At 67.3% G+C, this 27,923-nt stretch overlaps 8 protein-coding genes across 8 annotated transcripts; 4 read left to right on the forward strand and 4 right to left on the reverse strand.

The window, feature by feature from the left end:
• The first annotated feature begins 378 nt into the window (after positions 1-378).
• Positions 379-2,789, forward strand: FA09DRAFT_330840 (hypothetical protein). Its single transcript, XM_025742762.1, has 10 exons — positions 379-751; positions 1,149-1,285; positions 1,335-1,389; positions 1,437-1,582; positions 1,632-1,756; positions 1,805-2,121; positions 2,171-2,232; positions 2,285-2,340; positions 2,394-2,474; positions 2,530-2,789. Exons 1-10 carry the CDS (start codon positions 417-419, stop codon positions 2,644-2,646), a joined length of 1,431 nt encoding a protein of 476 aa, XP_025597487.1. The 5' UTR covers positions 379-416; the 3' UTR covers positions 2,647-2,789.
• A 455-nt stretch (positions 2,790-3,244) lies between these two features.
• On the reverse strand, positions 3,245-6,162 carry FA09DRAFT_65091 (glycoside hydrolase family 92 protein). The gene is made up of 6 exons (XM_025745766.1): positions 6,088-6,162; positions 5,013-6,027; positions 4,818-4,964; positions 3,807-4,767; positions 3,679-3,758; positions 3,245-3,626 (listed from the first exon to the last, which is right to left on the reverse strand). Exons 2-6 carry the CDS (start codon positions 6,005-6,007, stop codon positions 3,482-3,484), a joined length of 2,328 nt encoding a protein of 775 aa, XP_025597488.1. The 5' UTR covers positions 6,008-6,027; positions 6,088-6,162; the 3' UTR covers positions 3,245-3,481.
• A 2,029-nt stretch (positions 6,163-8,191) lies between these two features.
• FA09DRAFT_330842 (hypothetical protein) lies at positions 8,192-9,121 on the forward strand. Its single transcript, XM_025742763.1, has 3 exons — positions 8,192-8,949; positions 9,008-9,036; positions 9,093-9,121. The coding sequence occupies exon 1, from the start codon at positions 8,276-8,278 to the stop codon at positions 8,675-8,677; it is 402 nt and encodes a 133-aa protein (XP_025597489.1). The 5' UTR covers positions 8,192-8,275; the 3' UTR covers positions 8,678-8,949; positions 9,008-9,036; positions 9,093-9,121.
• Positions 9,122-9,213: 92 nt separating this feature from the next.
• Positions 9,214-10,695, reverse strand: FA09DRAFT_330843 (the major Malassezia Sympodialis allergen mala S 1). The gene has a single exon (XM_025742764.1). It carries the CDS (start codon positions 10,543-10,545, stop codon positions 9,415-9,417), a length of 1,131 nt encoding a protein of 376 aa, XP_025597490.1. The 5' UTR covers positions 10,546-10,695; the 3' UTR covers positions 9,214-9,414.
• A 1,084-nt stretch (positions 10,696-11,779) lies between these two features.
• Positions 11,780-13,520, reverse strand: FA09DRAFT_330844 (hypothetical protein). Its single transcript, XM_025742765.1, has 9 exons — positions 13,101-13,520; positions 13,031-13,044; positions 12,875-12,981; positions 12,785-12,803; positions 12,640-12,720; positions 12,465-12,569; positions 12,329-12,390; positions 12,131-12,270; positions 11,780-12,071 (listed from the first exon to the last, which is right to left on the reverse strand). Exons 1-9 carry the CDS (start codon positions 13,438-13,440, stop codon positions 11,959-11,961), a joined length of 981 nt encoding a protein of 326 aa, XP_025597491.1. The 5' UTR covers positions 13,441-13,520; the 3' UTR covers positions 11,780-11,958.
• Positions 13,521-13,730: 210 nt separating this feature from the next.
• On the forward strand, positions 13,731-18,176 carry FA09DRAFT_330845 (hypothetical protein). The gene is made up of 2 exons (XM_025742766.1): positions 13,731-13,803; positions 13,857-18,176. The coding sequence occupies exons 1-2, from the start codon at positions 13,744-13,746 to the stop codon at positions 18,129-18,131; spliced, it is 4,335 nt and encodes a 1,444-aa protein (XP_025597492.1). The 5' UTR covers positions 13,731-13,743; the 3' UTR covers positions 18,132-18,176.
• Positions 18,135-19,090, reverse strand: FA09DRAFT_330846 (hypothetical protein). The gene is made up of 4 exons (XM_025742767.1): positions 18,942-19,090; positions 18,655-18,879; positions 18,368-18,562; positions 18,135-18,290 (listed from the first exon to the last, which is right to left on the reverse strand). Exons 1-4 carry the CDS (start codon positions 19,077-19,079, stop codon positions 18,237-18,239), a joined length of 612 nt encoding a protein of 203 aa, XP_025597493.1. The 5' UTR covers positions 19,080-19,090; the 3' UTR covers positions 18,135-18,236.
• Positions 19,091-19,331: 241 nt separating this feature from the next.
• Positions 19,332-27,195, forward strand: FA09DRAFT_330847 (putative TOR1-1-phosphatidylinositol 3-kinase). Its single transcript, XM_025742768.1, has 9 exons — positions 19,332-19,587; positions 19,641-19,686; positions 19,743-19,872; positions 19,930-20,136; positions 20,187-20,323; positions 20,385-20,579; positions 20,635-26,847; positions 26,906-26,958; positions 27,015-27,195. The coding sequence occupies exons 1-9, from the start codon at positions 19,484-19,486 to the stop codon at positions 27,019-27,021; spliced, it is 7,092 nt and encodes a 2,363-aa protein (XP_025597494.1). The 5' UTR covers positions 19,332-19,483; the 3' UTR covers positions 27,022-27,195.
• The last annotated feature ends 728 nt before the right edge of the window (positions 27,196-27,923 follow it).

Consider the following 27,923-nt stretch of genomic DNA (forward strand, 5'->3'; position numbering starts at 1 on the left):
TCCACGCTTCGCTCGTCACTCGCGTCACGCCTGTCACCTCGGCTGTCGCTCCTCCACCAAGGAGAGCGCCGTCGGCTCGCACGTCATTGTTCCGTCACCCATCCTGTAGCTCTCTTCCACGCCACTTTTCGTAGCTCTCTTCCGCACCACCCTCTTGTACTTTCCACGATGGCAGCGTGTCCGTCACGCGCATGCTCTGAATGGATCGTGCGGCGAGTTTCGGCGAAGAGCTGAGGGCGCTGCGAGTGGAGTGGAGCGCTGGCGGAGCGGGCATGCGGCGCGCATTCCGCGGCGCGGCGGCTCAGGCACGGCGCCAGGCACCGCACCAGCCACTGCGCCGCCGCGCCGCCGAGCTGCTCCTGACCACCACCGCCAGCCAGCTGTCCCTCGCTGCACCGCACCCCTCACACACCACCATGCCGCAGCTTCCGCCGCGCCCCGCCGCGCGCAAGGCGGGTGCGCCCGGCGGCACGCTTTTCAGCTCGACGGCCAACCTCGCCAACACGCTCATCGGCTCCGGCGCGCTCGCGACGCCCGGCGCGTTCCGGCATACGGGCCTGATCCCGGGCGCGGCGCTGATCTGCTGGTGTGCGGCGACGAGTGCGGCAGGCCTGCTGCTGCTCGTGGCGTGTGCGCGCACGGTGGGCGGGCGCCAGCAGAGCTTCGGCAGCCTGGCGCAGCGGGCGATCCCGCGGGCCGCGCGCCTGTTCAACTTGGCCATTGCGCTCAAGTGCTACGGCGTGTCGATCAGGTGAGAGCAGCAGCAGTCATGGATGGTGGCGACGGCGGCGGCTGAGCCTTGCGAGGCAGCGCATGTAGGCTATGATGGGCCACCGCGACGAGGCAGCGCATGTAGGGTGCGAGAAGGGCCATCTCGGCGAGGGCGAGGGCCAGGCATGCTAGCTGTCACAGCAACGACAGGCCACCACGGCCATGGCGCATGTAGGCTGTGCGAAGGGCCTCCGCGGCGAGGACGGCGTATGGCGCAGGCTGTGACACGGCCGTGACGCACTGGCTGCGCTCTGTGAGGCCGCGCCCGACCGCAGCCGGCAAACCGCGATGTCGGCGCATGCTGGGTAGCTCCGAATCGAGATCAGCCTTGTGTCGCTTTGCTCCGCCGTAGATCACCACTCACTCACCCAACGCAGCTACCTCATCATCAACGGCCAGCTCATGCCGCAGGTCGTGCTCTCCTTTGCCAAGCTCGCGGGGACCTCGGCCGAGGAGCTGCCGCACTGGACGCTCGACCGGAACGTGTGGATCCTGGTGTTCATGATTCTGCTCGGTGCGTGCGGTAGCGACGCAGTGTGACCAATTGCTCACGCCCGCCGCAGTGCCGTTCTGCTTCCTGCGGCGCCTCGACTCGCTGCGGCACACGTCGTACCTCTCGTGCGTGCCCCGCCACCGCTGTCACGCTTGCGCTCACCCCTCTGCAGCCTCATCGCGGTGCTCTACCTCGTGCTCATCGTCGTGCTCTACTCGCTGCCCTCGCACAAGGCCACGCTGCCGCCACCGGGCGACGTCTACTGGTTCAACATCGACGGGCACCACTTCGTCGGCATCTTCCCGGTATTCGTCTTCGGTGCGTCAAGGCGTTGACATCCACAGAGGTCCGTACTGACCCCAAGCAGCGTTTACGTGCGCGCAAAACTGCCTGCCCGTGTACAACGAGCTCGCGGCGCGGCACGACCGGCACTTTGAGCGCATGAAGACGGCCATCTACGGCGCCATCGGTGCAGCGGCCTGCGTGTATCTGGTGCGTCACGCGCATGCTGCAGACCTGCGCCCACTGACACTTGCGCAGCTCGTCGGCGTGCTGGGCTACGCGTCGTTCGGCTCGGCAGTCGGCAGCAACATCATCGCCATGTATCCCAACGACGGCGTCGTGTGCTTTGCGCGCATCGCCATCGTCATTCTCGTCGCCTTTTCGTATCCGCTGCAGGTGCACCCGTGCCGCGCAGCCATCGACAAGGTCTTTACGCGCACGCCGCGGCCCGAGGAGCTGCCGGCGACGGCGGCGCAGCAGGAGGAGACGCAAGCCGAGTCGCACGAGCGCCTGCTGCCCGATGGCGACGAGCCCGAAGCAGAAGACGAGCCCGAGGAGATGGCCATTGGCCGCTGGTGCGTCGTGCGCCTCGCTGTGCCACTTTCTGGCTGACACCATGCGCAGGTGCCTGATCACCGGCGTCATCCTTGCGAGCACCTTCACCATCTCGCTGCTCATAGACGACCGTGCGTGCTGCATGCGTGCTTCCCGCGTGGCCCAAAGCTGACCAGCGCACAGTCGGTCTCGTGCTCGGCTTCGTCGGCTCCGTCGGCTCAACGACAATCTCCTTCATCGTGCGTGTCGCCACTGTGCGCAAGCTACACACCATCCCTGACGCATCTCACAGCTACCCGGCATTCTCTACTCGGTGCTGCACCGCGACGAGCGCGGCAACCGCTTCCTGCGGCCCGCACAGCTGCTTGCCCTGGTGCGCTCGCCTTATCGTAGCCTTCCTCCGCCGCGGCTCACCTGTCTGCTCACAGTACGGCATCATCGTCCTCGCCCTCTGCCTCAGCGCCAACATCGTCAAGCTCGTGCAGGCCGGCACGCCCGACGCGCGCGCCGACCGCATCGCCGCGCTCGTCGAGGGCGGCCGGTGATCCGATAGACGCACCATCGCCTGCGCCATACCTTCTCTCCGCTTGCTCGCTGGATCGGTTCTCTCTCGTGCTCATCGCAATGTACAACACCTGGCATCTTTCTCGGCGCGCGCCTGGGTTATCGCCTGTGATGCCTGCGCCTGTGGCGCGCAGATGCGAAGTCGCATCGAATGCTGCTGCGAGCCTTGTCGCGACGCATCCTTGAAAAGCAGCACATCTGCAAGATGTAGCGTCCGCTGCCAGCGTCGGCACCCGTCTTTCAGCACAGCTGCGGGCAGCAGGCTTGGGTGGTGCGGGGTAAGTCAGCTGCACGCATGTCAAGCTGATGACCGGCAGAGCGTCTGCACGGCACCGCAGCGCGCAGCTAGATGTGCTACACTGGTCCCTGACTGGCGCCAGGTAGATGCGCTGCACAGACGTGCGCGTAGAGCCATGCAGCCGCGCTGGAAGAGGACGCGCGCGGGTAACCGTGTAGGAGCTCTAGACGAAGAGGCAGTCTAGCGCTGCAACACAGTCATTCGCGCTGACGACGTGTAGAGCGTCTAGCCGCGACGCGTGCTGGCTGCAGGTAGCGAAGCTGCGTGCCTCCAGCCGCTCTCTCGCTAGAGCCACCAGAGCGTGCTGCGCGCACCGCTGGCTGCTCCTACGCCTCCGGCAGATCCGGGCCGCTCTTTCCGTCACCGGGCCTCCGAATTGCTGTGTGCCACGGCGAGCCCGCGTCAAGCGGAAGGGAAGGCATAAATATTACTGGAGTCTGTGAGCGTGCTGCGAGGCGCTGCGTGCTCGAGGAGATCCCGAGCTGCGATGGGCGCCATCGACCTCTCATGCTAGACGCTCAGAACTTGGCAAAGCCGCCCGTCGAGAGCGAGCTGGGCAGCTCGGCGTCGCTGGCGCCGCAGCTGTTGGCCGAGGCCTTGTCCGCCGTCATGGTGAGGGTAATGTCGGTGTGCACGCCGCCGCCGGGCAGCAGCTGCTCGAAGCTGGGGAGGGGTGAGCCAGTGGTGAAGCGGCAAGGGGCAAGCGGGCACTCGCTTGATGCGGCAGCGCGAGGCCTGCACGACGCCGTTGATCGCGACGCTCTCGACGTAGAGACGCGCGTCGTTGGGCCGGGTCTGCAGATGGGGTCAGCAGAGCATCACACGACACGGCGCTGCACGCACCTCGCCCAGGCTGCGCTCGTCAAAGTTCGCGGCCGTGACGGTGAAGCTGCCGAGCAGCTCGTTGAAGATCGTGTACTGGGGCACGAAGGGCGAGACGATGAGGAATTCGCGCGTCGAGGGCACCGGGTACAGGCCGGCGAGGTGGAAGAGCAGCAGCGTGGCCATGGCGCCCTGGTCGTCGTTGCCCGGGATGCCGCCGCCGCCGGCGTTGAAGTTCTGCGCGACGACGGAGCGCACGCGCTCGGCGCTGAGCGCCGGCGCGTTGGCGTAGTGGTACACGATGGGCGTCTGGAACGACGGCTCGTTGCCCGCGAGATAGATGCCGGCGCTGAAGAACTCGTCCACGCGCTTGATGAAGTCCTCGCGCGAGCCGCCGGCCAGCAGCTGGATCAGGCCGGCAAAGTCCTGCGGCGCGAACAGCGAGTACTCCCAGCTGCTCGACTCATAAGTGCCGCTGGTGTTCTCCTGTTGAAGGCTGCACACGCTCTCGTTCGACGGGTCGATGGGAGAGCATGTGGTGGGGTCCAATTCCGGGAAACTTCCATCTACGCGACGCTTTGCGACAAAGTTAGAAAAGCCACGGCTCTGGATGTCCTTGTTGAAGGTGTTCTTGTACGACAGGGCGCCCTTGAGCAGCGCGTCCATCTCGCCGCCGGCCTTGCCGAGCAGCAGGCCGACGTTGTGGATGCCAAAGTCGTTGTATGCGTACTCGAGCGTGCGCGAGGCCTCGCGCGTCTGGCGGCCGGTGCTGTTGGTAAAGACAGCAAAGGGGACGTAGCCGTACTGCCGGAACACGTCGACCTGGCGCCCAAAGTTGTTCCACTCCGGCGGCGTCGTGAAGGCGTCGTTGCGCAGCGCCTGCCACGCCTGGTCGAGCGAGACGCCCAGCTGCGGCGCATACTTGGCGTACTTGACGGCGAAGTCCGCAATGACGTTGGTCCCGTCGCTGCCGCCCTGCGTCCTGTGGCGGAGGGTCAGCAACGCAGCGACTGCGGCGTCTCTTGCACTCACAGGCCGGGCACGTTGTTGGCGCGGCACTCGGGAATGTGGCCCTCCTTGTCGTAGGCGTCGAGGTACGTCGCCGTCACTTCGCCAAACTCTCGCGGGCTCGTGAGCGAGTTCCACGGCCAGAAGGTGCGGAACGTGTCCCAGGTGCAGCTGTGCAATGAGTAAGATAGTGACTGACTGAGGAGAGTGCAGACTTACTAGAGGCTGTCAAAGTAGGGCGCCTGGGTGCCGACGTATGCGCCCTGCGTCTCGCCAGTCGCGTTGTTCGGCGTGAGCGAGGCACGGTAGAGCGATGTGTAGAGCATCGTGGCGACAGTGCTGTTCGTGGCGTTGCTGATCTGCACGCGGTTGAGCTTCTCGTTCCACAGTGCGCGCGACTGCGCCACGACGGCGTCAAAGTCGAACGCCGGCACCTCGGACTCGGCGTTCTGGCACGCCTGCTCGGCGGAGACGAAGGAGACGCCGGCGCGGAAGGTGATCTGCGCGTCGAGGCCATTGACCGTGGGGTACTGCTTGAAGCTCACCACAGCGCCCGTCTGGATCGGCTGGCCGCCGATGGTGTTGCGCGTGAGGTTCGCGTACGTCTTGCTCTCGTCTACGGCGCTCATGCCGAAGCGGTCGGCGGCCCAGAGGCCCGCCTGGTCGATGACATTGGCGCCGCTGTTGGTAAGGTCGTAGCAGGCGTGCGCCTTGTACGAGAAGATGCCGCTGGCAAACGAGCTGCCCCATGTGCCGCTGAGCATGATGCGCCCCTTGGCCTTGTCGAGCTGGCACTTGCCGCCGCGCCACGTGCCCGGCAGGTCGTTGGAGCAGTCGAACACGATCGTCGGCGTGCCGCCGCGAGCCTTGGCAAACGTCGAGAGCGGGTATGTGTAGCGGATGAGACCGGCACGGCGCGTGCTCGTGGCCTCCATCTGCACGCCGTTCTGCAGCGTCGTGCTAAAGTAGCCCGGGCTGGCAATGTCCTTGCCGGGAATCGTGCGGTTCACGGCGCGCGCATCGAGCGACACGGGGCAGTTCTGAAAGCCGCCATCACAGACGATGGGCATCGACTCAAAGTTGCCGTAGCTGCCCGACGACGAGCCGGTGCCCGAATCGTGCAGCAGCGACATGCCGCGCACGGGCGCGTTCGGGTCGTCGTTGTAGCCACTCGGCGCATAGGTGTTGTCAAGGTCGATGCCGATCTTGGCCATGCCAAAGGGCACCGATGCGCCTGGCTATAGAGGACGAGCGTGAGCCACCGTAGCCATGCGACACAAGCGGAGATACTCACAAAGACGTTGCCGTACGTCGCGATCGACGTGCCGATGAAGGGATTCACCAGCGACGCAAGGTCCTTGAGCTCCGCTGAGGCACCACCGCCGCTCTCGTTCTGGCGCACCTGGGGCTGCAGCTTCGTCAGGCTGTTCAGCGCGGCGCCGAGCCCGCCGGGCACGATGCCGTTCACGCCCGAGACGACGTCCTTGAAGCCTTCGAAGCCCTGGCGGAACGCGGCCTGGCTGGCGTCCGACGCCTGCTGCTGCGGGTCCTCGTCGCGGCGCTGCGAAGAGTCGCTCTTGACGAGCTTGGCTGTCTGGTCGACGGCAGCTGCGGCTTTGTCCTTCGTGTCGGCGGCCTGCTCCTTGGCGTCGGCGCTCTTGTCCGTGACGGCAGCGACTTGGTCCTTGTCGCCTGCTGCCGCGCTCTTCGCATCAGCAGTCTTGTTGGCAGCGCCGTCCGTAGCGCTTTTGAGCTGGTCCTGCTGCTGAGCTGCGGCATTGGCCACGACCGCCGTGACGTCCGAGAGCAGCGAGTAGCCCTTCTCGAGCGCCTTCTGCAGTGCCGCCGTGTCCACGACGCTGGCGTCGGGCAGCTTCATCGCCGGCGACACGTCCTTCGGCGCAAAGCCGACGAGGCCATCCTTGCTGGCCCACGAGCTGAACGGGTTCTTGGCGACGGGCGTGACGCCATCGACGCGCTTGGCCAGCAGCCGGTGCTGGTGCTGCCCGGGGCGCCCGAAGGGCTTCTTACTGCCGGCCTCGGTGCCGTCAGCGAGGACTAGCGCGAGGAGCGCAAGGAACGTGGGAAGCGGGAGCTTCATGGTGGCGGTCGCTGCACGTCGCGCGGCCGGGGTGGAGGGACCGAGATGGAGAAGGTGATCTGGCGAGAGCGCAAGCGCTCGTGCCTCTCGCGGCTTTATACAGCCTCACAGCAGGAGCCTGGCAGCGGGGTCGTGCGCGGCCTGATGAGCTGTGAGAGCAAGTAGGGGCACGTCGGCGGCAGACACCCGGGCCTTGAGGGGCCGAGCCGTGAGTCTGGAAGGATGCGGCGCGGCGCAAGCGCCTTCCCGGCCCGTTTACGTGCCTTCGTGTCTGATATCTGCTCCGAGCTTCGTCCCTGCACGGCGCACACGGCCTGTGCACCAAGCTCGCAGTTCTGATGCATAGCGCAGCTGGCGGCGGCGCCTGGGAGCATGGACCTTGACACCTTCGCCGCCGTCGAGGAGGAGCTACCCGTTCCTTTGCGAGTCTGAGCGGCTGAGAAGCCGACAGGGGCCTGCCGTGGCACGAGACGTTCTGCCCCTGCATGGCCGTAGAGGTGGCGCTTTAGCGTCGGAGCCTTTGCTCTGTGTGCTGGCCTGCCTTGAGCTGCTCTGATGCGGATCCTCCTGCCGCCTGCCCAGAGCCTCCATGCTCGTAGCGGCGGCTTGCTCCTTGAAAGCGCCATCAGCAGCTGGCACGGACTATTCGTGGTCGAGGCTCAAGTGCGGGGCCTGCGCGCGAGACCGACATCTATCACTCATTGCCCGAGCCCCTCGCCGCTCGGGCCGTAGCGCGGCGGCGGCGCTGCGCCCATCATGCTGCGCATATAGCCAGCTGCGAGACCCTGACAAGCAGCGGAAAGGTAGTGCACGTTGAGCCCCGTCTTTCAATCGAAGCAGGCGCGAAGACAGCCCGGCTGCGCTCTCGAGCGGCAGGGAAGAAGGTCGCGGCGTGGGGAGGTGGTTGTGAGAGCAGACGGGGCACGCGGCGCGTCGCGTCCTGGCTGACGGGCGCGGGCTGCGGCGGCGCGCCTGGCTGCGCTCCCCTCCACTCGACTCAGACTAGACTCTGACTCTCTCTCACAGCAGCCGCACGCCGCTGAGCTGCCTCTCGCAGGCTCGCTTCCGCCAGCGTCAGCGCTGACGATAAACACGCCGAGGGCCCAGCGAGTGCGGATGGCTGCGGTGTCTTCGGCCCGGAATCTGGATGCTCCATGACGCGGGCGTGGGAACGGGTTGAGCTGCTATCTTAGGCGCGAGGGCGCCGGGCGCGGCTCCGGCGTTTTGCCGTCTAGTCTTGGCCCTGTGCCCGAGATGCTGGCTCGTGCTCGCGCTCGCCCGACTTGCCTGCTCTCCACACCCGATACCCACGATAGCCACGAGCTCAGCAGCGCCGCCTGCCCGCCTCGCCTCATACCACCACCTCGCTGCTGCTGCCACGATGAGCACCAGCGACGGCCCGCACGCGCGCCTCTCGCCCAGCGCGCTCGCGCTCAAGCCGCACAACCTCACCACGTCGCCGCCGCCGCCGGGCTCGCCCATGCCGCCCACTGCGCCGCTCTCGGCATCCGCCCCGAGCCCTCCTCCGGAAGTCGAGGCGACGCTCAGCAAGCTCACCGCGCACCGCAACGTCACTGGCTGCCTCATCCTCAGCCGCCCCGACGCCCTCGTCATCCGTGCCGGCGGCGCGGCGTTTGACCCCAGTGGGCCCGGAGCGCACGGCCGCGCAGAGAAGCTGCGCAAGGTCACGCGCATGGTGCGCAACGTCGTCGCCTGCCTCGGCACCGAGATCCCCGACACGGAAGAGGGCGTAAGTGCGCTTCCCGAAGAGGCCAGTTGGTGAAGGGAGGCGCGGCTGGGTCCGAGGGAGGAGGCGAAAAGCAGGGCGGCTGGCTGCTAGCGGTTGCTTGCGCTGCAGTGCATCGTGCTGTGCTGATAGCGACGGGTGCGGCACGGCACTGCCCTGCTTGCGCGACGGCTGCAGGGCATGCCATGCTCCCGAGTCAAGCGCGACCTCACGGCACACACAGCTGACGATGGCCCACCCTCGCATGCAGGACGACCTGGGCTTCCTGCGCATCCGCACGAAGAAGTACGAGATGATGATCTCGCCGAGTGAGTGCGCCGGGTGCAGCTTGACGCCGCCCGGAGCTGACACGGCTCTTTCCGCAAGGCGACAAGTATCTCCTCGTCGTGCTGCAGGTGAGCTGAGTCGCCTGGCCTAGCCTTCGCTGCGACTTACGCGCGCGCCTCTGCAGGACCCGACCATCCCGCCTTAGGCCCGCACGCCTCGCTCCAGGCGTTCAGGCGTCTCTCGCTCGGGCCGGCCACTCTTGCGCGCTTCTCGGTCAAGCAGAATGATACCCACTCAGTGCCACAGACGAGTCAATGCGTGCGATTAGAAGGGCAGCGGGATGCAGTGTGTCAGGAACAGCGCGCGCGCAAGAGCGGCGGCGGCGCAGAATGGTGTGTAGCGACATCAGGGCAGTGAGGGATGGGTAAACGAGGCTGTGTATCTGTGCTGAGAGGGATGATGATGAGAGGAGAGGGATGACGACAAGGGCTGGCTCCGGTGTCCGCTCAGTTGAGCACGCCGTCGTCGATGTGCAGCAGCGGGTAGTTGGTGCGGCCGCCCTTCTGGCCGTTGGAGAAGTAGGCGCCGCTGGCGTACACGTTGCGGATGCCGCCGTAGATGCCCTCGACGACGGTGGTGAGGTCGTTGCTGCGCAGCTCGGGGCGCGTGAACGTGCGGAACGAGACGCTGTTCCAGCCGTCGGTGCTGCTGAAGCTGTACACGTTGGGCGCCTTGGTCGCGATGAGGCGCGAGCTGCCGGCGTTGACGCCGCCGTTGGCGGGGATGTTCTTGATCTTCTCCGTGCCCGCGAGCGAGCCAAAGTCGCCGTTGATGCGCACGTTGATCGCCGTGCCCGTCGCCGGGTTGCCGTCGAGCTTGAAGGCGGTGAGCGGGCGCGGGCCGCCGTACGCCATGATCATGTTCGTCTCCGGGATGTACGTGACGCCAGTGAAGCCGGGGCGCTGCGAGCCGTTGCTCTGCTCAAAGTACCACGGCGTCACCGTGCGCCCATCGGCGGAGACCTTGGCGATGGCCGGCGCGCCGAGCGCGAAGATGACGTACGAGCTGCCGTCGGGGCCCTGGGCGCTGGCGACGTTGCCAAAGGGGCGCGTGCCGTAGAGCGACTGGAACTGCTTCTGCACGGCGTCGAAGTACACGCTCCACGCCGGCTTGCTGTTGGCGTTGAGCGGCAGGTCGAACTTGTGGAACGAGCAGGGCCCGTTGGTGCTCTGGCTGCCGTCGAAGCGGAACGCGCCGCTGTCCTTGGCGACGGCGTACAGCGCCGAGGCGCCCTTTCTGCGGTCCGTGCTGAGGCCGGCGAGCTGCTGGGCGCCGTTGCCCGAGCTGCTGACGCCGGGGATGAGCACGTTGAAGCGGCCGCTGCCGCTCTTGGGCGACGCGGCGATGCGTCCCTTCCACAGGTTGCTCTGGTAGTAGATCTTGCGCGTCACGTCGTACACGCCGTCCTCGGGCGTCAAGTTCTTGATGGGAATGTTGATGACGTCGGGCGCGCCGCCGGCGCGCTCCTCGAGCGTGCGCGCGGTGAGCGGCACACGCTCCATCTCAGCCGAGGCGGGCGAGAGAGAGATGCAGGCGAATGCAGCCACGAGGGCGGCGGCGGTGAGGGAGAAGCGCATGCTGGATGAGGTGTGAGGGCGAAGCACAAAAGAGAGTGTGGGGCGCAGCAGCAGGTGTGCGGCGTGTGGGCGTGCTTCTTGAAGCGGCGGGAGCGGGAGCAATGAGCGTGGGCGAGAGCGAGGGCCGGGACGAGAAAGGATGGATGTGGATGAGAGGAGAAAGGGAGCCGGGCTGAAGGGCCTAAGAAAGGGCCTCAAGTGGCCGTGCCTGGTGCTCGGAACTGCGGCAGCGGCGCCGAGGGGCCGCGCCGCCATGGAACGGTGGCTGCCGCTTGCTGTGCTTAAGCGCCTGCTCCTCCATCTCCGCCCAGCCTTCGGCCAAGCGCGCGCAGGAGAGGGTGCGTCCCTCGGCCTTGATTCCTGCGCACGATGCGTCGCCGCTCTCGTCCCTGAATTGCGCAAGAGCGGATGTCATATGCTGCTGGCCAAGCCATGCCGGCGAGGGTGCAAGGCGCGGCGGCCGCCGTGTGTATGCGGGGGCATGCCCCTCCACGCTAGCCGCTGCACGCGCCGCATCCCTGCCGAGCACCCGGCCGCTGCGGCGAGCGCTGCCTCTTTCGCTCGACCGTCGCAGAACGCAGCACATCCCACTCCCGGAGCGCTGCACGCCCGCCGTACCTGCGCCGGCGTCGGGGCGTGTGTGGTGCGTGTGCGTTGCTGCGCGGCATGGCCGGCCGGCTGGCGGTTGAGCGAGCGCGCCCCTCTGTGGGTGCGCCGTGTTGCGCCGCCAAGCGAGGCGTGTTCTTTCCTCGCACGCAGCTGCAGCATCGCATCAGGCAGCTGTCGCAACAGAGCGCGGCTGCCGGACAACGGAAGAGGGCAGAGCGGCCCATCATCGGGCTGCAGCTTGCCTCTGCCGCCGCTCCCCGGGTCGGCGCCGCCCTTCTCCTGGTGCGTTCTGCGCGTCCTGCGCGTGCACTCCGCTCGGCGGCGCCGGCGGCTCGCGGCGTCGCGGCGCTGCGCCCGTCTGTTGATCTCGAGCTGGCTGCGCGTCGCTGCAGCGCTGCAGCTCGCCGCTCTCCGCCGGCACCAGACGCGCATGAGAGATGCGTGGAGGATCGACATGCGCCGCCAGCCCGCCTGCCAGGTGCGGTGCCGAGACTGGCGCTGCGCCTGCAAGCCGGCCGCAGCGGCTTCCACCGGCGAGCTCCGCACGCCTTCGCGAAGCGCTCCTTGCCCTGCTCCTCCTCCTCGGGCGCGCCAAGTTGATACGTCGGGTCCCTCTATATTCTGTCGCAGCAGTCAGCATTGCTCACGCAGCCACAGCCGCTGCTTCGACCGCATGAGACTGTCGGCTGACAAGGGCAGGTGCGGCGTTCTACCGCGCTCCACGCTCGACGTACGGTGCAGGACGGGGCCCCGTAGCGTCACCGTCAGGCAATCTGCCGATGCAGCGTGAGGTGTGACATTCGCCTAGCAGCCAGGCAGGCCGAGGTCGGCGTGCAGCGCACACGTCAGTGCCAGGAAGTCGCAGTCGAGCGTCTCGTAGGTGAGCAGGCCGTGGCGCAGGAGAAAGTCGATGAGGACTACGGCGCCAGGGCTGTCAGAGCGCGCGGAGGAGACGAGGATGGGTGCGGCAACTCACCAAGCGCACTGTTGGCCTTCCACTCGCCGCGCCGCATGCTCGCCACGCACTGCTCGACGCTCATCAGCTCAAACGACTCGGCCTCGCCGTCGACGGGACGTGGCACGACGTCGGCGGGCAGTGCAATGTCGTATGTGAACCTGCGTGGGTGGGACTCAGCACGCCGTGTCACGAGAAGCTCGTCCGTACTGGGCTCACTCGACCTCGGGCTGCACCCAGCCCTCGGGCGTCGTGTAGAAGTAGCTGATCACGCCCGTTTGCTGTGGCAGCAGAGAGTGCATATGAGCAAAGGGACGAGCCACCACCAAGCGGGCGGCCGGTCAACCATACTCACCTTGGTGCAGCTGCGCACAAGCGTCTCCTCCAGCCCCGCCTCCTCGGCGCACTCGCGCACCATCGACTCGTACGGCCGGTCGCCGGCCGTGATGCCGCCAGCGACCTGACGAGCGGGAGGCGAGAGGTGAGCGACAGCGCAGCAGACGGCTCTTCTTGGCCACAGTGCGACGCACACTGTTGTCCAGATACCCTGGCCATGTCGACTTGGTCGCTGAACGACGCGGCACCCAGATCTGGTAGTCGGGCGTGTAGGCCTGCAGTACAGGTCTGCGTGAGCTCTGCAGTGTCACGCCAGAGATGAGAAGGAGGGCCACGTACCGTGGCATGCACACCGAAGCTGCAGCATTCGACGGTCAGCGGGGCGATGACTCTACCAGTGCTAGACCGCGGGCCCGCAGAGCTGCTCACGTGGCGACGCCAAACAGAGCACAGGCGGCTCGCTCGAGGTTGAGAAAGGCGCTGGGCCGTGCTGCGGAGGAGGACGCCGGGTCGGGCGGCCCATACACGGCGTACAGCTGGCCGGCGGTGAGCTCAGACGGTGAGACTTGCAGCACACGCTCTCACCTCGTCCCGCCAGCCTGCTCGATGCGCAGAGCGTCAGCTTAGCGACACGCCACTCGAACACGCAGCGCACCGTCAAGCGGGTTGGCAAACGTCTTGTTGGCACGCCAGTGCTGCGCCAGCGCATTGAGCGCGTCCGTGCGCGCCTGCGCCGAGCCGAGCTGCTCGTTGATCCAGAACTGCTTGCCGTCGTCGGACCAGCGCACGGCTGGCGGCCCACCCTTGGCCTTCGCACATGCGTCCGTGTCCCGCCTCACGGCCGCGACGACGTCTGGCGGCAAAAAGCCGATCTGCACCGAGGCCGCATCGGACGGCGGGCCGGAGAAGAGCGGCGCCAGCGAAGCATCCTGCCACGGATTCGAGTTGTGGCAGAAGCGCACGACGGAAAGCAGCGAGGAGTGCTGCGGCGACATGGTCTGCACCCTCGTAGGCTGCGATCGACTGCGCAGTGCGAGGATATCGACGTATACTCGGGGGTCTCGCGTTGCTTGTGGGTCTGCTGATGGCTGCGAGAAGGAGGCCACGGCGGGCCCAAGGGGGGCCCGAGGAGGCGTCTGTGCGCGCCCCGCCTTCCGTACGAGAGCGAGCCGCGGGCCAACTCTCGACGCGTCTGCTCGGTCCTGCTTCGCGCTGCCGTGTGCTGCGCGCTCCTCTCTCCACCCCATCACCCTTCCATCAGCGCACCCGCAGCGCAGCACTGCCGCAGCCTCGCAGCGATGACGAGCGCGCGGCGCGCAGGTGGCGCCTCGGCCGTCAATATGCGGCGCTTCCAAGAGGTGCGCCGCCGCTGCGCAGGCACGTCACTACCGTCGCTGACACTCTGCCGCAGCTCAAGCCGACATGCGTCGAGCTGCTCGGCCTCGCGACGCCGCGCGGCATCGCGTCGGCGGCGCTGCCCCGGCTGCTGCGCCAGCTGCACGCCATACTCGAGCGGCACACGAGCGCGGCGGCCGCGCACGAGCCGCTCTCGCCGAGTCTGGTGCACTACGCTTTCTTTCCGCTCGCGCAGCTGCTGCGCGCCTCGCCGCGCGGCGCCGCCGACCTCTCCGACGGCGTGCGCGAGGGCGTCTTCCTCTGTCTCGGCTGCCTCGTGCAGGCCTGGTGGCGCTCGTGGTGCTCCGACGAGCACGCCACGCCCGAGACGCCGCCGCTGGCGCAGCGCTGGCAGGTGTGGGAGCAGCTGCTCATGCTCGGCGCCGTGGCGCTGGGCGGCGCGCCCGAGGTGCAGAGCGCCCAGTCCTCCTCGTCGCAGGCGCGCACCAGCGACGAGACGCGCTTGGCTGTCGCGCGCTTCCTGCAGGCGCTGCTCGCTCCACGCGCTGCGGCTCCTGCTGCGTCGGACATGCCGCAGAAGAAGAAGCAGGCGCCGCAGGCCGTCGAGTGGGAGTGGGACGGCGTGTCGGCGCTGCCCTCGCTCGACGACTACGAGGCAGACACTGCCAGAGCGAGCGCAGCAGCGGCTGCAGCGCGCGAAGAGGCAGAGCATCGGCCATCCGGGCAGTGCTATCCACTCCCTGCGCACGTCCGCTTCGCGCGCGACAGCGGAGCTGCCCGAGGTGCGCTGGCGCACTCTCTCACCGCCGCGCTCGACGCTGCCTCGGAATCTTCGCACTCTCGCAGCACGCCCACCGAGCTGGGTCTGGCTGCTCTAGACGTGGCGCGCGCCGCGCTGCTCACCTGGCTCACCGGAGAGGAGCTCTCGGAAGTGCCGACGGCACTCAGTGCGCGGGAGGCGGCAGAGAGAGCGAAGCGCGCCGCCGTCTTTATGCCCGGCAGCGTCAGTGCGCTCGTGCGGATAGCCTCAGGCAAAGCCAAAGCTGTCGACGGCGAGACAGGCAAGGCGAAGTCGTCGCAAGTCTCTGGCCCTTTGGCCGCGGCTGCCACATGCTTGCTCGGCGACCTGCTCAGAATCTGCTTGGACGATCGCGCAAATGCTGCTGTGCAAGCAGCCAAGTCGAAGGCGAAAGCAGAGCCGGCGACTCAAGACCTGAGCCTCGAGCGCCTCATGGCTCAGACTCAGCTCTCGGAGGCAGACGTCGTTGAAAGCTCGAGGCCAGAGGCAACGCAAGGCGACGCGGCCGCCGACACGCCTGCTAAAGTCGTACAGCTTGCAAGCACGCTCGCACGAGTCCACAGTGCACTGCTGCTGCTCTCGCCGCTTGTCTACCACCAGCACGCAGCAGCCCAGACGGCGCTCGTCACGCTCGCCTCTGGGCTGATAGAGCACGGGATAGGCACCATCTCGTGGCACGACCAGCGCGTCGGCGAGGCGGCCCTCGTGTCCGAAGAGGGCGCTGAGGCAGAGCAGCCTGGCATGCTGCAGTTGCTCGTGCGCTGGCTGCTCGACATCGCTGGCTCCCCCGCTTCGCCAGCCGCCGTCACAGATGCCGCCGTCGCCTCTGTGATGGCTCTGCTGGCCGAAGACAAGTCGTGTAGTGCTGCGATGCTCGCTGCGCTCAAGGCGGAGCTGGGGTGGTCCATGCAAGTGCTTCCTCGCGCTGTCGTTGCCCACCGCGATGAGCGCGCAGCGGCAGTCGCCTGTCGGCTCAGCGTGCTCTTGCGCATCCTCAGCTCGTCGACAGTCACGCAGTCCGTGCTGCTGGAGCTCGTCGGCCCGCAAAGCGGCGCACAGCGCTGGGCGGGCAGACTGCTCGAGTGTCTCGAGCTCAGCGACGAGTACAGCGGAAACACTGCGACAGAGGGCCGACGCGCGGCAAGACTGCGGCTCAAGCATCTCGATGCGCTCTCGTCCAACGCCGTGCTGGACATGCTGCTCGAGCTAGGGCAGGCATCGGCGCGCCTGGCACTCTCTGCGGCCCAGACGGATCTGCTGCCGAGCCGCTCTGACGCACTCTTCCTCGTCCGCCACTTTACGCATGAGGCAGCACGGCTGCGCACGGCTCGAGCGCCTCTCTCATCCGAGGCCAGTCTCAGCCGGAGGCGCTCTGCATCTGCCCTTCTGGTCGCCGACGAGCTGCTTCGAGGCGCTGCACTCGTGCTCGACGACGAGCGCATCAAGCTGCTCGCCGGCAAGGAGGGTCGCAGGAGCCGCCGTGCGGCGCATCAGCTCGCGAGAGAAGTCGTCGCTGCCGTCGTCGAGACGTGGGACGCCGATCAGGAGGAGCTGCTGCAAGCCACAGAGAGCAAGCGTGCGTCGGCCGGCGAGCAGAGCAAGGAGCTGCTCGAGGCGCAGAGTACGGCCGAGATCGAGCAGTCTCGCGGCCTGCCGCTCGAAGACACATCCGCGGCGATTCCCATGGGCTTCGGGCCGGCGCTCGACCTCGGCTTCGTTGCCTCTGCGACTCTGAACAGCTCTGGCAGCGCCACACAGGTCAGCGCCGAGGTGGCACAGGCACGAGCCACCGAACAGGCCAGCTCGCAGCTGCGCTTCGGCGATGCGCTGCTGCTGTCGCTGCTCGGCTCGTGCGCCGAGCTGCTGGGCACAGCCTATCGGCCCTTCATGCTGCACACGCTCTATCCGCTCATCTGCGGCCTCGCTTCGCAGCATGCTGTTGTCCGCGAGGCCGCAAGCGAGGCGCTGCGCCGCATCGCGCATGCGACAGCGTATGCAAGCATCGAAGGCTGCGTCCTTGACCATGCAGACTATGTGCTCGGCGCGGCCAGCCATCGCTTGGTCGCTGGCCTGGCGCCAGAGCTGGAGCAGCTTGCGAGCATCGCTGCTGCTCGACAGGAGGCTGCAGCAGCCGAAGCACCCAACGCGCTCATCGAGTCTGCTCATCACGGCGCGAGCAAAGCCCTGGCAATCAGCGCCTCGCAGCTGGCGCCGCTCGTCAGTGCACAGACGGCGCCGCTGGTGCTGATCGAAGTCATCCGCATGCTCGGCAGCGACGCCCTGCCGCTGGTGGAGGATGCCGTCGACGAGGTGCTCGACGCGCTCGACCGCTTCCATGGCTACGACGACCTCGCAGACCGCCTCATCGGCGTGCTCGATCGCCTCATCGACGTCATGGCGGATGACGAGCGCGCTCGCTCCTCAGGCCGAGCGGCCCGGGCTCTGCACGCCGGCGCCGCAGCGATGGGCGTGCCCGATGCCCAGGCCGAGTTTGTCGCTCTGCAAGAGTGGCTGCGCCTGCGCCGCGAGCCGGCGCCCGCCGAGCCAGCTTTCGATCCCCGAGCAAGTCCCGAGAAGCCGGCGCCAAAGCCGCAGCGCATGGGGCCTGACGACGATCCTGATGCGGCCACACGCACGCAGATCGTCGTCTCGAGCATCCTAAGCAAGTGCGTGCCCTTCCTGAGCCACCACTCTGCTTCGCTGCGCGCACGCGTGCTGCGGCTCCTCAGCCGCGGCGTGGCAATCCTGGCACCGCAAGGCCGCGAGGCCGAGCTGCTGCCCGTCATCAACAGTGCCTGGCCCATCGTCCTAGCGCGTCTTGGCTCCAACAGCAGCGGGCCCGGGCCGCAATTGCGCCGCGGAGCGAGCGTCGACGAGATGCGAGCGAATCTCACGGAGCGCGAGGCGTTCGTGTGGATCGAGGCGGCGGCGCTCGTCGAGATGCTGGCGCTGCACGTGCCCGACTTCATCGGCCGCAAGCTCACCGGCGAGGCGTGGCCGCGCCTGGCCAGGCTGCTGCGCATCGCAGACCTGCAGGAGCGTCTGCAGCTCACAAGCGCCAGCGGACCTGCGCACTCGCAGCCGGCCATCTCCTTTATCCTCAGCGATGCGCCATCGCACGCTGCCCCTGCCACGCGCCGCAAGGCCGAGGCTGCGGCGTATCGCAGCTTCGACGTGCACGGCCCCACGGGGCGCATGTGTCTGTCGACGTGTGCGGCCGTCGCCTCCATCGTGCGCCATCTCGGCGCAAGCATCGAGGAGGGCGTGGCGTGGGACATGGCCACGCAGCCGCAGCTGCTTGCCTGTCTCGATGCGCGGCAGCCGGCGCAGCTGCGCGCCGCGGCGCACGATCTCTACCGCGCACTAGCGCAGCGCAACCAGGACGCCGTCTGGGCCGTGCTCGAGGGTGCCATGGCGCCCGAAGGCAGCGAGGACGCGCCAGGAGGCTTTGCGGCGTTCCTGCGCCAGCCGCACCTCGACATTGCGGCGTCGCGTGCAGCCGTGCTTGCGCCCTCGCATCGGGTGCCTTGAGGTCTGGAGGACAAGACAGAACATAATTGTACAACAGTCTGAACCCTAGTCTTACACGCGCGTGAGGCACAGCATCATCGTCGGTATCGGGCGCTCGCGGGGCACCTAGTTGCTCGTGCGGACCTTCGAGCTCGCGGCCAGCAGCGAGGCCTCGGTCTCCTGGAGCCGAGCACGCTTCAGCTCTGCGGCATCCGGAGACGAGGCATGCTGGCTTCCTCAACGCTAGCGCCACTCACCTCGCGCTCTACCTCCGTCTCGAGCTTCTCGACGCGCTTCTGCAGCGTCTCTTTTCGCCCTCGCAGCTCCTCCACCTTTCTCCGCGTGGCCTCGAGGTCGGGCCCGTCTGCCTGCGCTGGCCGCGCCTTCAGCGACACACGCGCCGGCGCATGCATCGACGTGAGCTGCGCTTGCCGCGCTGTGATCTGCTGGTGCTGTAGCAGTGGCCGATGTCAGAGATGTGCCTCGTCGGCGGCAGCACCAGCTCCGCCCGCGGACTCTCGCAGCGCAGGCTCGGCAGGCTCACCTTGCTCTTGAGCGACTTGACGACCTTCTCCTCGCGCTCGAGTGCCTGCTCGGCCAGCGGGATGAGCTCGCGCAGCTGCGGCGCAATCTCGGCGCTGAGGTGGTCGCGCGCCGAGCGAATGTCGCGCTCCGAGACGAGGTCAAAGTGGCGCCGCGACGCCAGCACCTTGGCGAGGCGCGGCATGTCTGCGGTGGCCGTCTGCAGCAGTGCTACGGATGACTCGAGCTGTGCGTGCCAGCGTGTCAGGACTGAGGGAGAGAGCGGGCCGGGCATGCGCGCGGACTGACCGTCTGGCAGCTGAGCTCAACGCTGGCGACGCAGCTCGCGAGGCTCGAGAGCGACGCGGAATGCTGCGGCGCGCCGTACGACGGCGCGAGGTGTGCCGTGGCGGGATAGAGCGAGTGGCGCGGTGCACTGGTCGACATGGCGGGCGGAGGTGTGGTGGTGCTGAGCGAGGGTGTTGGGTGTTGCTCGGCGGCGAGGTGCTCCCGCTCGACGCGTGCCGTGCCTGGCGAGCTGCTCCCACGCCGCACGCGTGGGGACAGGCGCGCGCGGCCACGGCGCTACTCGGCCGCATCGCCCGTCCAGTGCGCGGACCCGCTGCTGCTGCTGCATCCAGCGGTGCAGCTCCGAGCTGTCACGTCTGCGGGGCGCCGCTCCTGTCACTCCTCCACCACCCACTGCCACTCCGCCCAGCGCCTCGCCACGGCAGCAGCACCGCAGCGCCCACACCGCGCTCCCTCATCCTCGACCCGCAGCGCAGGAGCAGCGCGGCCCGTGCCCACGCCGCCTCTCCTGCCCCTGCGCGTGTGCTCGCGCCGCCGCCGCCATGCCCGTCGGCCCGGCGCCCATGCTGGCGGGGCCAAGCATGGCTGCGCTGGCCGCACAGCAGACCGATGTGCTCGGCCGCATCTTCTCCAATCTGAAGAGCAGGTGAGAGGAAGCGGCGCCGCGGTGCTTGACCCGTGCTCACGCGCGTGGAGCAGAGACGAGGCTGTCCGGCTGGCCGCCGGGCGAGAGCTCGCACAGCATGTGAGTGGCACAGTGGCAGCATACGCGTTGGCGCGGCTCACATGTGCGCTGCCCAGGTCGCCTTTGTGGCCGCAGAGCTCAAGGGCGATGCCGTCTCGGTCTTCAATAACGATCTGAACCGGCGCATCTTCGAGCTGACGCACAGCCCGAGCACACACGAGAAGCTCGGCGGCATCGTGGCCATCGGTGAGGCGCAGCAGCAGGCGTCGGTATTTTTTCTAGGCTGACGCATATCCGCTGCAGACTACCTCACTGACCTGGAGAGCGAGGACAACAGCGCACGCCTCTACCGCTTCTACCAGTACCTCAAGCCGAATCTGCCCTGCAATGACCCGCAGGTCATGATCGCGGCGTCCAAGGCGCTCGGACGAGTGTCCAAGTACGGCGGCCACTCGCTGGGCGACCAGTTCATCGAGTTCGAGGTGCAGCGAGCGCTCGACTTCCTGCAGTGTATGTGCCGAACGCAGATTGCCGACGAAGCCCGGCTGACCCCGTCGTAGCGGGCGACCGGAATGAGGCGGGCCGGTACGCAGCAGTGCTGATCATCCGCGAGATGGCGCACAATGTGCCCCACCTCTTCCACGCATACGTGCCGCGCGTGCTGGAGCGGATTTGGGTGGCGCTGAGAGATGCCAAGGTGAGTCGCAGCAAGCCCCGCATCTGAGCGGGCGGAGGCTGAGTGCTGCCCTCCGCCACAGGTGCTCGTGCGGGAAGGTGCTGCCGAGGCGATGGGCGCCTGCCTGCAGATCATCGCCCAGCGCGAGAAGCAGATGGGCGGCCAGGCCTACGAGGCCATCTATGAGGAGGCCGAGCGGGGACTGAAGATGAACACAGTCGAGGCGATCCACGGCAGTCTGATGGCGGTGCAGGAGCTGCTGCAGCACTCCAAGACTGTGAGTGGTGTCGCCGAGCCAGGCACTGCGGCAGCACTGATGCGCCGCCGCGCAGTTCATGCGATCACGCTTCGGGCGAGCCTGTGACCTCGTCGCGCGGCTCCACAAGCACCGCGACCCGCTGATCCGGCGAACGATCACGAACCTCGTGCCAGTGCTGGCGAACTACGACCCGCACTTCTTCGCAGATCAGCACCTGGGCGCCGTCATGGCGCTGCTGACGGAGCAGCTGCGGAGGGAGCGCGACCGCTCGACGCGGGAATCCGTCTCGCAGACGTTCGAGGCCATCGGCCTCGTGTCTGCGGCGATGGGCAGCAAGATGAAGCCGTACATCGAGCGAATTCTCGCCTGCGTCAAGGAGGGCCTGCAGTCCCGGGGCCGCAAGAACCCGACGCCCGAGGCGCCGATCTTCTTCTGCATCGGCTACCTAGCCATGGCTGTGGGGCCGCACCTCACGCGCTACATGCACGAGCTGTTCGACCTGATGTTCGCGTGCGGCCTGAGCATGCCGCTGGTGCAGGCGCTCGAGCGCATCGTGCGTGCCGTGCCGCCATTGCTGCGCGTCGTGCAGCTCCGCCTGCTCGACATGCTCTCCGTCACGCTCACAGATCAGCCTTACCGACCGCTGGGCGCGCCCGCGCGCAGGCCCATCGCGTCCGTCACGGCAGCTGTGCAGCCGCCGGCTGAGCACAAGACCGGCGAGTCGGTCACCGTGGCGCTGCAGACGCTCGGGCAGTTTGACTTTAGCGGCCACATCCTCAACGAGTTTGTGCGCAGCTGCACGCTGCCGTATCTGGAGGACGACGCGGTCGACGTGCGGAAAGCGGCAGCCGTGACGTGCGCCCGCCTCTTTGGCGACGACCCGATCTGCTACCAGACGAGCATGCACGCGATCGAGGTCGTCAACGACGTGCTCGACAAGCTCATGACGGTGGGCATCGCCGACCCCGAGGCCACGCTGCGCAAGACGGTGCTCTCAGCACTCGACGAGCGCTTCGACCGGCACTTGGCGCAGGCCGAGTACGTGCGCTCGCTCTTCATTGCGCTCAACGACGAGGACTTTGGCGTGCGGGAAGTGGCGATTGCCATCATCGGCCGGCTGGCCAAGCACAACCCGGCCTACGTCATGCCGTCTCTGCGCAAGGCGCTCATCCAGCTCCTCACGGAGCTCGAGTATGCCACCGTCAGCCGGCACAAGGAGGAGGCCGCCAAGCTGCTCACCGACGTCGTGCGCGCCTCGCAGCGCCTCGTCAAGTCGTACGCGCTGCCGATGCTCGAGGTCCTGCTGCCCAAGGCCAACGACCCTGCGCCCGGCGTGGCGGCACGCGTGATGGAATGTCTGGGCGAGCTTGCACGCGTTGGCGGCGAGGACCTGGCGCCGCACGTGGACCAGCTCATGCGCCTGGCCATCGAGCAGCTCTCGTCACACTCGGTGCACGGCTCCACCGCCAAGCGCGACGCCGCGCTGCGCAGCCTGGGCCTCGTCGCCTCGAATACAGGCAACGTAGTGAACCCGTACCTCAAGTACCGCAGCCTGCTCGGCACCGTCGTCAAGATCCTGAAGAACGAGCCAAACCCGGCCGTGCGGCGCGAGACGATCCGCGTGATGGGCATCCTCGGCGCGCTGGATCCGTACCGCTACAAGCTGCTCGAGAAGACGACGGAGGACGGCGTAGCCGAGGCGGGCAAGGCCAGCGGCACGGACCTTTTCGAGCTCGCCATGGCCGTGGGCACGAGCACCGATGACTACGCGCAGAACGTGGCCATCGACTCGCTCATCAACATCCTCAAGGACCCGTCGCTCTCGACGCACCACCACGCCGTCATCGAGGCGGTGATGTACGTGTTCAAGACGCAGGGCCTCAAGTGCGTCACGTTCCTGCCGCAGATCATCCCGGCGTTCCTCAACGTGATCCGCACGTGCATCACGGGCACCGAGTTCTACTGGCAGCAGCTCGGCATCCTCATCGGCATCATCCGGCAGCACGTGCGCAACTACCTCAAGGACATCTTTGACCTCGTGCAGGAGAACTGGAACCCCAACTCGAGCATCCAGCTCACGATTGTCTCGCTCGTCGAGGCCGTGGCCAAGGCGCTCGAGGGCGAATTCAAGACGTACCTGCCGATCCTCCTCCCGCAGCTCATCCAGACGCTCGACGGCGAGATCACGCCGAAGCGCCAGCCGACGCTGCTGCGCATCCTGCACTCATTCGTCATCTTTGGCTCGAGCATCGACGAGTACATGGGCCTTGTGCTGCCCGTCGTCGTCAAGATGTTCGAGCGCCCGGACGCCTCGCAGACGCTGCGCCGCTCCGCCATCGTGACGATCGGCCAGCTGGCGTCCAAGGTCAACTTCTGCGACCACGCCTCGCGCGTCATCCACCCGCTCGTGCGCGTGCTGCAGTCGGGCAGCCCGGAGCTGCGGCCCGCCGCCATGGACACGCTTGCGGCGCTCGTGTTCCAGCTCGGCCCGTCGTACGCGACGTTCATTCCGGTCGTGTCCAAGGCCCTGGCGCAGAAGGACATCCGGCATGCCAAGTATACGGAGCTCGTCAACATGCTGCTCAACGGCGAGCGCCTGCCGCAGGAGGTCGCGCCGGCGGACAAGGCGCTCGACGAGCGCGCCGAGGAGGCGCCGCTGGCCGAGGCGACCAAGATGACCGTCAACCAGCAGCACCTGAAGCAGGCGTGGGACACGTCCAAGGTGTCGACGAGCGAGGACTGGCGCGAGTGGCTGCGGCGCATGGCCGTCGAGTTCATGCGCGAGTCGCCGTCGCACGCTCTGCGCGCGTGCCGCGCCCTCGCCGACGTGTATCAGCCGCTGGCGTACGACCTCTTCAATACGGCGTTCGTGTCGTGCTGGACGGAGCTCTACGACAACTATCAGGACGATCTCGTCAAGGCCATCGAGGTGGCGTTCGACGCCGTCGATATTCCCGACCAGGTCATTCACATGCTGCTCAACCTCGCCGAGTTCATGGAGCACGACGACAAGGCGCTGCCGATCAACATCCGCCTGCTCGGCGACCGCGCGTACAAGTTCCACTCGTACGCCAAGGCGCTGCACTACAAGGAGGCCGAGTTCCTCTCCGAGACGTCGCCGCAGATCATCGAGGCGCTCATCGACATCAACACGAAGCTGCAGCAGTCCGACGCCGCCTTTGGCACGCTCACGTATGCGCGCGAGCACCTTGACATTACGCACCACGAGGAGTGGTATGAGAAGCTGCACCGCTGGGAGGAGGCACTGGTGGCGTACGACCGGAGAGCAGGCGGCAAGAACGAGTCCGAGACGACGTTCGGCCGCATGCGCTGTCTGCACGCCCTCGGCGAGTGGGAGAGCCTGTCGGAGCTCGTCTCGATGAAGTGGGTCAACGCGCCAAGCGACGAGCGGCGGCAGATGGCGCCGCTGGCCGCCGCCGCCGCGTGGTCGCTGGGCCAGTGGGATCTGATGGACGAGTTCATCTCGGCCATGCGGTCCGACTCGTCGGAGCGCTCCTTCTTCCGTGCCATTCTCGCCGTGCACCGCTCGCAGCGCAGCAGCGCCAACAAGCACATCACGCGCGCGCGCGACTCGCTCGACTCGGAGCTCACGGCGCTCATCTCGGAGAGCTACTCTCGCGCATACGACCTCATGGTGCGCACGCAGATGCTCTCCGAGCTCGAGGAGGCCCTCGTGTACAAGCTCGACTACCGCGACCAGCCCGACCGCCAGGCGACGATGCGGGCGACGTGGATGAAGCGCCTCAAGGGCTGCCAGCCCGAGGTGGAGGTGTGGCAGCGCATCCTGTCCGTGCGCAGCATCGTGCTCACGCCCGTCGACGACACCGAGACGTGGATCAAGTTCGCCAACCTCTGCCGCAAGTCGGGCCGCATGGTGCTCGCCGAGAAGACGCTCAACTCGCTGCTCGGCCCCGAGCTGATGAGCATGAATGGCGCCACGGCAAACGGCAACCTGGACGCGCGGGCAGCGGCCGCCCTCGGGCCCAAGGCGCCGCCGCCGGTCATCTACGCGCACCTCAAGTTCATGTGGGCGAGCGGCGCGCGCGTCGAGAGCCTCAACTACCTGCGCGACTTTACCGTCAACCTGGCGGAGGACCTGGGCCTGCACGCCGTCGACGAGCACGGCAACCCGGTGACGCAGGACTGGCACTCGGTGCCGCGGCTCAGCGAGTTCGCGCGCCTCCTCGCCCGCTGCTACTTCAAGCAGGGCGAGTGGCAGGCGGCGCTGCACGAGGAGTGGGTCACCGACGACCAGTGCGACGTCATCGACTCGTACCGCCGCGCCACGGAGCTCGACCGCAATTGGTACAAGGCGTGGCACGCCTGGGCGCTGGCAAACTTCGATGTCATCTCGCACCACGAGAGCCACGGCGACGTCGTGTCGGCGCAGATGATCGCCGCGAGCATCGTGCCCTCCGTGCAGGGCTTCTTCCGCTCGATTGCGCTCGCGAGCGGCAACTCGCTGCAGGACACGCTGCGCCTCCTCACGCTGTGGTTCAAGTACGGCTACCAGGAGAACGTGGCCGACGCCGTGTCCGAGGGCTTCAGCAGCGTCATCGTCGACACGTGGCTGAGCGTGATCCCGCAGATCATTGCGCGCATCAACTCGCCGAGCGAGAAGGTCCGCCGCCTCATCCACCACCTCCTCTCCGACGTCGGCGCCGCGCACCCGCAGGCGCTTGTGTACCCGCTCACCGTCGCGGCCAAGTCGCCGAGCGTCATGCGCATCCAGGCCGCCATGGGCATCATGGACAACGTGCGCGAGCATAGCCCGCTGCTCGTCGAGCAGGCGCTGCTGGTCTCCAACGAGCTGATCCGCGTGGCGATTCTATGGCACGAGCTGTGGCACGAGGGCCTCGAGGAAGCCTCGCGGCTCTACTTCACCGAGCACGACATTCCCGCCATGTTTGCCACGCTCGAGCCGCTGCACGACGCGCTGGAGAAGGGCCCGGAGACGCTGCGCGAGACGTCCTTTGCGCAGACGTACGGGCGCGACCTCAACGAGGCGCGCGAGTGCAGCCGGCGCTACCGGCAGTACAGCGAGATCACGGACCTGAACCAGGCGTGGGACCTGTACTACCACGTCTTCCGGCGCATCACCAAGCAGCTGCCGGCGACGAACTCGGTGCAGCTGGACCTGCAGTACGTCTCGCCGAAGCTGCTCTCGCTGCGCGACCTCGAGCTGGCCGTGCCGGGCACGTACCAGAGCGGCCAGCCCATCGTGCGCATCACGCAGTTCGAGCAAGTCGTGCTCGTCATCTCGTCGAAGCAGCGCCCGCGGCGCCTCAAGATGAAGGGCAGCGACGGGCGCACGTACCAGTACCTGCTCAAGGGCCACGAGGACCTGCGGCAGGACGAGCGCGTGATGCAGCTCTTCGGCCTCGTCAACACACTGCTGTCCATCGACTCGGAGTCGTACAAGCGGCGCCTCGACATCCGGCGCTTCCCCGTGATTCCGCTGAGCCCCAACACGGGCATGCTGGGCTGGGTGGAGAACAGCGACACGCTGCACGTGCTCATCAAGGAGTACCGCGAGCAGCACAAGATCCTGCTCAACATCGAGCACCGCCTCATGCTGCAGATGGCGCCCGACTACGACAACCTGATGCTCATGCAGAAGGTCGAGGTGTTCGAGTACGCGCTCGACAACACGCCCGGGCAGGACCTGTACCGCGTGCTGTGGCTCAAGTCGCGCTCGTCCGAGTCGTGGCTGGAGCGGCGCACGGCGTACACGCGCTCGCTGGCCACGTCGAGCGTCGCCGGCTACATCCTCGGCCTCGGCGACCGGCATCCGAGCAACCTGCTGCTCGACCGCGTCGCCGGCCAGATTGTGCACATCGACTTTGGCGACTGCTTCGAGGTGGCGTGCGTGCGGCCCAAGTTCCCGGAAAAGGTGCCGTTCCGCCTCACACGCATGCTCGTCAACGCCATGGAGGTCGGCGGCGTCAAGGGCACGTTCAAGGTGACGAGCGAAAACGTGATGCGCGTGCTGCGCGACAACAAGGAGAGCGTGCTGGCGCTGCTCGAGGCGTTCGTGCACGACCCGCTCATCTCCTGGCGCCTCGTCGCCGACGACGCCAGCGAGCAAAAGGCGCCCGACGCCAGCGAGCACGAGACGGCGGGCCAGATGCGCACGCAGCCGGGCGACGTGCGCAACCAGCGCGCCCTCGAGGTCGTGCGCCGCATCCAGAACAAGCTCAACGGCCGCGACTTCAACCCGCAAGTGTCGCTTTCGGTGCCGGCGCAGATCCAGCGCCTGGTGCAGGTGCGTAGGCAGGGCGCTGCGCCCTGGTGTCGCGTGCTGACCCGAGCTCTCTCTGCAGGAGGCCATGTCGCTCGAGAATCTGTGCCAGGCCTTCATCGGCTGGTGCTCGTTGTGCGTGTCGGGTGCTGCCTGTGCCGCACGACCACGACTGACGCCTCCATCCACAGCTGGTGATGCGCCTGCGGCTCTCTCCTTCTCCCTTTCGACAGCGCCCTGTGCTGCGCCTTTCCTGCTGCATCTCTCTCTCTCTCTCCCTCTCCATTCCAGACTCTTCCCCGCTCTCTCGCTCTCCCTGCATCGTGTACTTCTAGCTCAAGTTCTCGCCGAACGACGATCTCTCCCGCCTGGCCTGCTACGGCGTGCAGAGTCCAGAACTGTGTGTCGTTGGGGCTCTGAGTGCCGGCTCACGTGGCCTGCCCGTCTCGTTCGGAGCCGGAGCCGCAGAGTTGCGCGCTCGCCGTCGAATTTGCAGTTCCGACTGGACCCGGGCGACGATCGCAGCGCGCAGAAGAGGTGCGGGGACGCGCGGGCTCTGCCGCGGCAGCGACGATCGCCCGGACTCACTCACTCGCGGCGCAAAAGCGAGCGGCGAAGCCTCTGACGGCTGAATGCCCATGGGCCCGCTGCGGCAGGGCAGCTGTGAGTGCAGCACGACTGCTGTTCAGCGCTGCCATGCCGCAGCATCGCCGCTTCGAAGCCAGCGGCATCAGCAGCCTCTCTCACGCCCACGCGACCTCGTCCAGGGGCAAAGTGGCACTCTGAGCTCCCAGTCCGTTCCGAGCGCCAGCATTGCCCACTTTCTCCTGCTGGCCGTCTATTGGCCCCTGACCCCGGACTGGCACAGCCGCCGGGCAAGCGCTTGCCACGGGAGAGGGAGCTCGCGCGAGCAGGGCAGGCCGACGACGGCGGGCGCCGCCTGCACGCCAGGGGTTGGGCCTTCGCCGCTTCGCCTCTCCATACCCCGCCTCTTCTCTGCTTCGGCGCCTGATGCGATGTGATGCGAACGCCAACTTGCGATGTGCCGAACAGGCGAGGGCGCCTCCTCTGCTCTCTCTCCGACGAGGCAGGCGCAGCAT

This window comes from Tilletiopsis washingtonensis (genome assembly GCF_003144115.1).
Source record: "Tilletiopsis washingtonensis strain MCA 4186 unplaced genomic scaffold FA09scaffold_14, whole genome shotgun sequence".
Classification (NCBI taxonomy): domain Eukaryota; kingdom Fungi; phylum Basidiomycota; class Exobasidiomycetes; order Entylomatales; genus Tilletiopsis; species Tilletiopsis washingtonensis.

Excerpts from the sequence above, each read along its gene's own strand:
- FA09DRAFT_330840 (XM_025742762.1), top strand. The coding sequence starts at position 417 with ATGCCGCAGCTTCCGCCGCGCCCCGCCGCGCGCAAGGCGGGTGCGCCC. Across the intron at positions 752-1,148 it reads TGCTACGGCGTGTCGATCAG|CTACCTCATCATCAACGGCC; the intron begins GTGAGAGCAGCA and ends CACCCAACGCAG. Across the intron at positions 2,233-2,284 it reads CTCGCTGCTCATAGACGACC|TCGGTCTCGTGCTCGGCTTC; the intron begins GTGCGTGCTGCA and ends ACCAGCGCACAG.
- FA09DRAFT_65091 (XM_025745766.1), bottom strand. The coding sequence starts at position 6,007 with ATGGCCAAGATCGGCATCGACCTTGACAACACCTATGCGCCGAGTGGC. Across the intron at positions 4,768-4,817 it reads GCCAACAACGTGCCCGGCCT|GACGCAGGGCGGCAGCGACG; the intron begins GTGAGTGCAAGA and ends CCTCCGCCACAG. Across the intron at positions 3,759-3,806 it reads ACGAGCGCAGCCTGGGCGAG|ACCCGGCCCAACGACGCGCG; the intron begins GTGCGTGCAGCG and ends CCCCATCTGCAG.
- FA09DRAFT_330842 (XM_025742763.1), top strand. The coding sequence starts at position 8,276 with ATGAGCACCAGCGACGGCCCGCACGCGCGCCTCTCGCCCAGCGCGCTC.
- FA09DRAFT_330843 (XM_025742764.1), bottom strand. The coding sequence starts at position 10,545 with ATGCGCTTCTCCCTCACCGCCGCCGCCCTCGTGGCTGCATTCGCCTGC.
- FA09DRAFT_330844 (XM_025742765.1), bottom strand. The coding sequence starts at position 13,440 with ATGTCGCCGCAGCACTCCTCGCTGCTTTCCGTCGTGCGCTTCTGCCAC. Across the intron at positions 12,271-12,328 it reads TGGGTGCAGCCCGAGGTCGA|GTTCACATACGACATTGCAC; the intron begins GTGAGCCCAGTA and ends CCACCCACGCAG. Across the intron at positions 12,072-12,130 it reads GAAGGCCAACAGTGCGCTTG|TCCTCATCGACTTTCTCCTG; the intron begins GTGAGTTGCCGC and ends CTGGCGCCGTAG.
- FA09DRAFT_330845 (XM_025742766.1), top strand. The coding sequence starts at position 13,744 with ATGACGAGCGCGCGGCGCGCAGGTGGCGCCTCGGCCGTCAATATGCGG. Across the intron at positions 13,804-13,856 it reads ATATGCGGCGCTTCCAAGAG|CTCAAGCCGACATGCGTCGA; the intron begins GTGCGCCGCCGC and ends ACTCTGCCGCAG.
- FA09DRAFT_330846 (XM_025742767.1), bottom strand. The coding sequence starts at position 19,079 with ATGTCGACCAGTGCACCGCGCCACTCGCTCTATCCCGCCACGGCACAC. Across the intron at positions 18,880-18,941 it reads TTGAGCTCAGCTGCCAGACG|CTCGAGTCATCCGTAGCACT; the intron begins GTCAGTCCGCGC and ends TGGCACGCACAG. Across the intron at positions 18,563-18,654 it reads TCAAGTCGCTCAAGAGCAAG|CACCAGCAGATCACAGCGCG; the intron begins GTGAGCCTGCCG and ends CCACTGCTACAG.
- FA09DRAFT_330847 (XM_025742768.1), top strand. The coding sequence starts at position 19,484 with ATGCCCGTCGGCCCGGCGCCCATGCTGGCGGGGCCAAGCATGGCTGCG. Across the intron at positions 20,580-20,634 it reads TGCTGCAGCACTCCAAGACT|TTCATGCGATCACGCTTCGG; the intron begins GTGAGTGGTGTC and ends GCCGCCGCGCAG. Across the intron at positions 26,848-26,905 it reads AGATCCAGCGCCTGGTGCAG|GAGGCCATGTCGCTCGAGAA; the intron begins GTGCGTAGGCAG and ends CTCTCTCTGCAG.